We start from the raw sequence: 9186 nt of genomic DNA, 5'->3' as shown, positions 1-9186 counted from the left end.
ATGGGATGACTTCCAGGTTCCCTGACAACGGCGCCAATGTTCTGAGGGTTACCTGAAACTGAAGGTCGATCTCGGATGAGATCTGCTGTGGTGGCCAAAGCTGTCGTGTCCGACTTGTTGGATTTGGTGGTCGGAGCAGTCGTGTCTGACCTGTTGGATCTGATGGTCAGAGCTGTCATGTCCGACCTGATGGAACTGGTGGAGCTGGAGATGCTGCTGATCCTTCGTCACCGGAGGGTGGTGGTACCTGCAAGAGACTCCGATGCTTAAATTAGCATGGGCTTTAAGCAGGTTTTTAGTAGAATCAGAGTATGAGTTATACCTGGGTGCTCTAGTGTATTTATAGTAGTGTGGAGTGACGACCTTTCTGGAGATAAGATAGTTATCTTATCTTATCTTATCTTTGAGTGAAGTCATCTTATCTTTAAGGGAAACTGCCTTTATCTTTCTAGGCTTTGGCTGCCTTTAGATTGGGCTGTGTTCCTTCGTTTGGGCCTGCTTTAGGCTCTTTTGACGATTTGTCCGAACTCTTTGTGAAGAGGTCGGTAATGGGCCAGCTTTCGAAGAGGTCGGTCATGGGCCAACCTTCTAAGAGGTCGGTCATGGGCCAACCTTCTAAGAGGTCGGCCAACCCGGTCTTTTATAGCTCGAACCGATGTATGAACACATACCTTGGCCGATCACTTAGTTTCACCCAAGGCAGCCTCACAACACAAAACACAGCCCCTCCAAGCTCAATTAAAACAGCCCCAAACCAAGCTTTGATCACCAACAAGCCTCCACATACTCCCAATTCAATTCCAATGCATATATACCCACTTAATCTACACCTAATTCATATACATGTTCCAATTTCAGTTTTCTCATTATAAATACAAGATTGATCTAGGATTAGGGTGTCTATACCATACCCATATGCTCAATAGCTTGAGCCCATAAGTCCCGGAAGCTAACTTGAACCTAGAATACAAAATTGGACAAGATTTCACTATAGGATTTTAATTTTACCAAAGAAAGGGGAATAGAGATTCTGAATCAAATATGAGGCTTACCAGTGAAATTGTTTAGATAGAAAGGTAGAGCTCGACGCACTGGACGCGTGGCCGCAAACGGTGCGGCGATCGGAGCTCAAACGAGGAAGATACGGTGGTTTGAAGCTTGGATGAGGGTTAGGGATCTCCTCCTCTCCCCCAATCTGTTTTCAGCGCTGTTGATGCTGAAATGGGGAAGAAGAGCTTTCTCCTCGCTAGGCGTCTGGATCCTTGAAACGAAGTAGTTTTTGGGTGTATTTTGGATTTCTGTTTGTATATTTGTATATATGTATTTAGCTTACTCTCCAAGTAACTTGCGTATGCTGCTCCTCTTAGAGGTTGAGGTCCTCTTATCGGTTGAGGGAGAGATAGGAGTTAATTTGGTATTTTGGGGATACTTATGTATGTTTATATGTATATTTAAATCCTCCGGCCAGCCTTAGCTTCGCAAGCTGAGTCAGGGGCTAGTTATGCTATTTCCTTGGTTTTCCTTTACTCTCTTACTTATCTTTATTATTTCCTATTAAGGTTTTTTAGCACGCAAATATTCCTATTCCTTGAGCGTTGCGCTTTTTATTTTTGCGATTTTGTTTTACCCATTTTTCAAGACTCCTAGTATATATTATCCTTTGTTATGTATTAATATTTATTTTATTTTAGAGGTCGTAATACCACACCACCTCTGTTTTACATCCTAGGTGTAAAACTCTGTGTGGTAGGGTGTTACAAGGCGAACTCTATAAAATTTATAGAGTTTGCCGAGAGTAAGGCAAACTTGCTAAATTTTATAGAGTTAGTCGGGGTGCAGCGAACTTGCTCAAATGAAAAAAAAAAATCGTATTTAAAAAATTAAAGTTCAAAAATCGTGTTTGAAAAAATAATAATTTTTTTATTTTATTTTAGTGAAAAAACCAATAAAAAATATTTTTATATTTATATATTATTGTGTGTTCTTGTCTTGACAACTTGCTTTTCTATTTATATGCGTATAAAGTCATTCCTTTCAAACTTCATTAAATATAATTTCTGTTAAAAGTTTGAGTCTCTTACCTTTGAAAAAATTGAATTGCCCATTTTTTGAAAGAAATCACAAACTATTAAATGGACATCAACATATCTAAAAGTTATAGTATCCGCAGCCAAAAAATTTATTTCATTTGACAATAACAGAAATATAAAGAAAATATAAGAACCAAATTTTTCAATCGGGTGCTGTTTCTCTTTCACTAAAACACAAAAAAAAAAAAAAAAGAAAAAGAAAAGAAAAGAAAATTCCTAGTTAAAGCGTTGTGAAAAATCATTCATCATCTTTCATAATTAGCATTACATTTAAATGATTCTATCAGAATGTGATGGGTTTATTCTTAGACTATTAGGTAACGTTTTTTGAGATATTGGGACAGAAACTGAAAGATTGAGACTTAATATTATATTTATTTATTCAAAGATTGGTACTAAAATTTATATGTTTGTCTCTAAAATTTTGAGACACGGAGACTGAAATTTTTAAAGACAGAAACTGAAATTTTAATAATATTTTATACCTAAAATACTCTCATTTTAATTAATTAATTCTAATTTTACTCTTTGTGAAAATTAAATTAGAATTTTATTCTTGTTTTAATTTTTGTCTCCCACTTTTCACCAAATAGAATACTAAAATTTATTTCAGTCGGTCTTTGTCTCTCTCAGTCTCTGCTTCTCTACCAAATGCTACCTTAATAATAGTTATAGCTAGCTTTAAAGGTTGAATAAGATGCCTATAGCAGGGCCTTGAACAGAAACATAACAAGAAAACTGGAAGATAATCAAGTACTTCAAATTAAACATTCAACTTGAATAACAATAATTGAAAACCAATACAAACATTTGTTCAGGGAGCGATGTTCTTCAGGGGAACCTTCCACGTGAAGAAATATATATGTCTATAAATATATACAATAACAGCCCAATAATTTTATAGGCATATCCAAACAGAACATAATCTAAGGCAGCAGAAACATAAAACTTTCTTGCAACTCAAGCTGTTTCAAATTCAAGCGCTGCTAACACTCCCTCCAGTTCTCTGGGAAGCCGGGTTCTGGATTGCGGCGTTTGCGCCATTCTTCACCGGGTACGAGGCTTCCATGGCGATTCCACATTTGCCAGTATTGGTGCCTCTCACGTTACGCTGCAACTTGAAGTAGCCATCCTCGCCCCAATTCTTGCCCCATGAATTCCTCACAAGCCAATAGTCTACACCATTTTCGGTTCCATATCCAACTACAACCACACCATGATCTAAACTTGTTCCACATCTACCCGTAAACACACCCTGCAAACAAACACAGTCAGAAACATTTATAAGCAAATATCATTATCATTATGCTGTTCCATTCTGTAAAATAGTTCCTTGAGCCAATCTTTTATATGAAATTGTGCTTCCACATTCTTGAATTGGAGACGCTAGCTCATGAACCCAAGTCTCAGATCAAATCAATTTATTTGCTAATAGGATCAAATTGATAAAGAATTTAAACTGTTATTAGTCACATAATTATCGTATTTTATATCAAAGCATTATCCATTAATAATTTAATTTAGGTTGGTTTTTATTAATGAAATTGATAAAGGTGTAGTTTAATTTGATTTTAATTGTTTAAGTATTTAGTCTTTTACTATGTTCTACTTTATTGTGTTGGCTTTTTCTTTTCACCCAAAAAAACTAGTCTACTGAGTTATAGAGTTGTAAGGCCCTACCAGAGGATTTGATTTAAATTATGAAAAATGTTAGGAAATTATCAGAATTTATTATTTTTGGACGTCATTTAGTCATTAACTCAATTTTTTTAGTTTAATTTTTTTAATCTAATAATCTCTTTATTCTATACTTTTAAACATTAATGACTAATTGATAACAAAAAATAATAAATTCTAATAATTCTTTAATATTCTTCTTAAATTATTTAAATACTTAGGTCCAATTTGGAGAAACAGCTTAATTAAGCTCCTTTCGAAAAAATAACTTAAATAATAAATGATTATATTAAAAGAAGCTTATAAATAAGTTATTTAGTATTTGTGTTTTTAGTTTTAAAAGTGCTTATTTTATAAAAATATGATAAAAAGTAGAAGTATTATGAGAGAAGTCATTTTTTTTTTATCTTCTGTATAAGCTCCTAAATAGCTTATTAAAAAGCCACAATTTGGTTTTGAAAATTGTATCAAACATTAATATTACTACTTTTCATAAGTCAAAAGTTAAAAAAAAAAATTACTTTTGAAACTTACTATATTTCATTTTATTGTGTTGAATTCTTTCTTTTAAAAGAAAAAAGAAATTGAAGCTTACTGAGTCGTAGAGTTGCAAGGCCCTGCCAGAGGCTTCAATAGCAACGCTGACAGGCTGATGAGCAACAGCTTTCTTCAAAGCCTTCTCATCATTCACCGGAACATCCTCGTACCCATCGATGCTCACTACCTTAGCATTCTTCTGTAATACCCCAAAATATGATTAGAATCAATTCAGTTACTCTGTTCAAAAGACTAAGTGAGAGCGTGACTAACTCTGGTTGGATCACATGTGCCATCAATGCCCTTGTATGGATAGTGTTGCTCGGTGTCTATGCCACCGTTTGCAATGATGAATTGGAAGGCATAGTCCATGAGACCACCATTGCAGCCTTCGTTGAATGCTTTGTCACAGTCAACAAGTTCTTGTTCTGACAAACTCACAAGCTTCCCTGTTACTATCTTATTTATGGATTCCACTGCAGCTATTGTTGAGAATGCCCAACAACTTCCTGCATCGTCAATAATACATCCAAATTAATTAACTATTAACAAAAAATAAACTACTATTTCTCCCTATAAAAATTAATTTTATACATATAAAAGATGATTAACTACCATTCTACTTTAAAATATCAACAAATTTATCCATAAATAAAACTAATATTTGGATACTTTTATAATACAAAGATTAATTTTTTTTTAAGGATATAAAAATAATTTTGTTTATTCATAATTAAATTCGTTAGCATTCTAATTTTTCATTGATAGAAATAGTGATTTATTCTTGGCTAAATAAGTAGATCAACTATGTTATGTGTAATCAGCTACTAAAATATTAAAATATAAAATATACATTAAAAATAAATTAAACAATATATATATTTTTTAAAAAAAATATATGTATTTATATATAAATATATAATATCTAATTTTAGTAGTTAATTTTAATATGAATAATGCTATACATCAAATTTTTTTTTTATGGGAAAGTCCAGGGGCCAGCAACTTTTTAAAAAGTCCGTACCATTGAATTTAATTTCACTCCATTAAAAACACTATTATGACCAATTGATGGTTACAAAATTAAAAAATTACTGCCCCTACACTCCTCTTTTTTATTATATAACAAAAATTAGTTATGACTAACATTATTATTCCACTTCTTATTATTTAATTTGATTGAATTTGATCATAAAAATACTTGAATGTATAGTTTACACAGTTTTTAAAAATCGAATTCAATAGTATATTATTACAACTAAGGTCCATCCAAGTATCCAACTCTATTCCAAGTTCCGTCAAAGTATCAAGCCCATCATTTTATTAATAAAAAAATAATAAGGAAAATTTAATTATTTAATTTTTATTTTAAAAAATTATGTCAAAGATTTTCACAATTTTGAATTTTTAATTTTGACTAGTAGTAGATGTATGACTACTTGACTAGTGGTAGTATATTTTTTTACGCTAATTAAATCATTTTAATGTTGAAAATAACTTGTAATTCAACTAATTTGTAAATAATGTTGTAACTTTTCCTTGTTTAAAATAAAATTTCGTATCTATCTTTTTAGCTTTTGAAATTCCTTTCTTCTCAATTGGGATAACATGCATGTGATCTTTTGATTAGATTTTGTTACTCTTGAATTTAAATTGAGTCCTTATCTAGCTAATTAAAATGTAACCTTAGCTTGGTTAGCAAATGTTATCTTAAACACAGAAAAGGCAAATAAAATAAATAATCTTACCACAGCTTCCCTGATCCTTGACGGGTGCAAGTGCACCTTTGGACCTCCAATCCACGTGCACCGGCAACCGGTCACGTGCGCTATAAGCGTAACGGTTGCCGGCGCTGATCTTGGCCTTGATGATCCTGCGGTTGGGATCACTCTTTGTCCCCAAATACATTGCTCTGTACTCTTCATTCGTCAAATCAGCGAACCTATTCAACCCAAGTTTGTATGTGGTGTTTTTGTGTGTGTTGTGTTCATCAATGAAACCCAAGTTATCCTTAAAAACTTGGAACCTCTTGTCTTTCTCTCCCAACCCATTGTACACCTTTTGGTGCTTCACCAACCATTCCTCGTACATGATCATGACTTCATCGTCGGTTCTCATCGTGTTCGGTTGTTGTGGCTGCTGGTTGGTGGTGATGGACATGTCCATGGCTGATGAGATTGTTAAGAGATGAAAGAGAATAATGGAGGACATAAAAGCCATCGTTGCAGCCATGGGAAAGTAAGGGAGAGAAAACAAACCAGAGTAGAGAGCTTTGGAAGTTGAAAGGTTGTTGGTGAAGATAGAGTTGGGGGGTGTGAGTTTATATAGAGGGTATTGGAATTGGATTTGGTGGTTAAATTTCAATGAATGGGATCAAATAATTATGCAAGTGGGCGAAGATTTAATAGAATATGGGAGTGGGATCGTGAAAAAAAAATAATGATAATTGATAGGAAGTTGGGAACTGCCACAGCACGTGCCCTGCTTACTCTATTATAGTTATGACCTATTTTCTCTCTTTTATAAAAGGAGGCCACTACTCAAATAAAGAGGCCTAAAACGTCTTTTTTTAAAGATGTTTTTATGTTGTGTTTTAATTGATTTATGTATAATTTATTCGGTGTTTCTCATCACATATTATTAAATTTCTTAAAAAATTTTCTTTTCAAAAATAATAAAAAATATTTAATTTAGACTAAAACAAAAAAGGTAATAGATTAACTATTAGATTTTTTTTAAAAGATTATTTACATAAAAAAATATATCACATTCATCAAAATATATATAAAACAAGCTCTTAAAATTTTTATAAATAAAAAAATAATTAATTTTTATTCGTATAATATATAAAATAATTACTATATTATTATATTATAGATTAAAATTTACTAATTTAAATTTTATTTTTATTTTTAATATAAACATTAGAAATAAATAATTTTTTTATAACAAGATGTAATATAACAAAATATATATAATATTAATTAGTTTTTAAAAAATTCTGAAAAGATGATTTTTTCTAATAAAGTGTTATTAAAAATTAACATTATAAAAATTAATTTCAACCAATATGACATAATAGGTTATTAAATATATTTAATACAAAACACATTGAATATAAATTTTTATTGAATTTAAATTTTAAATAATTTTTAATTGAATTTCAAATATTTTTATTTTAAAGAGTTAGAATATTTTAACATCATTTTTTTCGTATCTTTTTAATTGAGTCTTTGATTTTTTAAATTATAAACCTTATTTATAATTAAGAGTAATGTTTTAACACCATCAATTAGTCACACATAAAAATACAAGAACAATTCTATTGTCATAATTATAATCTAACTTTATAAGCAATACAATACAATAAAACTATATATAAGTAATATAACTAAATTTTATCTACATCTATAGTCACATTTCATAAATAATATAATTAAATTATATTTATATTTATAATTAAAATATGAATAAAAATACAAAAAATTATCAGGATAGTTAATTTTTTTCGTTCATAATTTTTTTTATTATTTTTGTTGTGAAAAGTTTAATTATTTTAATAATTAATTATTTTTTAAAAAAGATAATTGAATAACACAAAAAAATCTTATTAAGAGTAATTTATTTATATATGATTAAAAAATAATTGAATAATTATATACGGTAAAAAATTAATATTATTAAAAAATAAAAATAAAATTTATTTTAAAATTAAAAATAAAGTTTATTTAAAAATAAAATTAAAAATCATGTTTTTTTTCTTGTTTTCAAAATTTATCTACAAATAATTCTATAAATATTTTATGATGAATAAAAATATTAAATTCTTACTAAAATTTATTCTAATAAAATTTATTTTTATTTTACTAAACGTTAAATAAACTATTGAAAAGAATTTTGTTTCCTCCATTAGAGAAGAATGATAAACTTCCATACTTCTATTATGTTATAGCAATATTTGGCATGTTATTTTTTAATGTACATAATAATAATAATAATAATAATAATAATAATAATAATAATAATAATAATAATAATAATAATAATAATAAACAAGTATATCACAGTAAAAAAAGAAGCACGTCACCAAATAATTTATCATCCGAATTATATATGAATCAAATTGATAATATGAGGGCTAACACTACAAAAATCGATAACAAGGTTAGGGACTTACAAAACCTTTCTTAAGATCATAGAAAAAAAACGTTTATATTTGTGTGATATATAAAATAATTATCATATTATTATTATTATTATTACGTTATATATATATATATATATATATATATATGAGCAAAAAAAGTCCAACTATTTTAAAGTAAAATTTTCTTTTAATATTTGATTAAATGTTCTTGTATTTAGTACTTTTTTTTTTGGCATTTCCTCTTAGTTAAAAATATAATCATTATAATTTTTTAGTTATTATTGCTAGGGGTGTTTACGGATGGGATATGGCTGAAATTTCGATCCAATCCACACTAAACTCATTAGATCAAATTCGATATTCGCAGTTTTTATGTTTGGATCAGATATCAAATATATCCATAAAATAAAAAATATTAAAAAATTTTATTTTTATAAAAAAAGTCAATAATTTTTTTGTTTACTTTTGTAAACATATTTATTTCTATCTGATTAGAGTGTGGATCCGATTCGATCCAATCCGATCATCTTACAGATCAGATCATATCCTCAAATTACATATCAGATACGGATAAATACTGTGGATTTATATGAATATGATCTAATCTATGAACACCCCTAACTACTACTATAGGTTCATTGTTGCAAAAGAATGCTTCTTTTATTATAAACTATTATTAGATCTTAATTACCATTAAAATAACTTAATTGTCAACAAAGAGATAATACTTATTGG

General features: G+C 29.3%; 1 protein-coding gene across 1 annotated transcript; it reads right to left on the bottom strand.

Moving 5' to 3' along the window:
- Positions 1–2844: 2844 nt before the first annotated feature.
- Positions 2845–6763, bottom strand: LOC107627124 (cysteine proteinase1). Its single transcript, XM_016329988.3, has 4 exons — positions 6053–6763; positions 4578–4813; positions 4363–4503; positions 2845–3345 (listed from the first exon to the last, which is right to left on the bottom strand). The coding sequence occupies exons 1-4, from the start codon at positions 6534–6536 to the stop codon at positions 3067–3069; spliced, it is 1140 nt and encodes a 379-aa protein (XP_016185474.1). The 5' UTR covers positions 6537–6763; the 3' UTR covers positions 2845–3066.
- Between the last annotated feature and the right edge of the window lie 2423 nt (positions 6764–9186).

The sequence above is a fragment of the Arachis ipaensis genome, chromosome B1, assembly GCF_059453495.1.
Source record: "Arachis ipaensis isolate K30076 ecotype BB chromosome B1, ASM5945349v1, whole genome shotgun sequence".
Taxonomy (NCBI): domain Eukaryota; kingdom Viridiplantae; phylum Streptophyta; class Magnoliopsida; order Fabales; family Fabaceae; genus Arachis; species Arachis ipaensis.
Note: the sequence above shows the minus strand (reverse complement) of the source record. Positions and strands in the feature narration are given on the sequence as shown.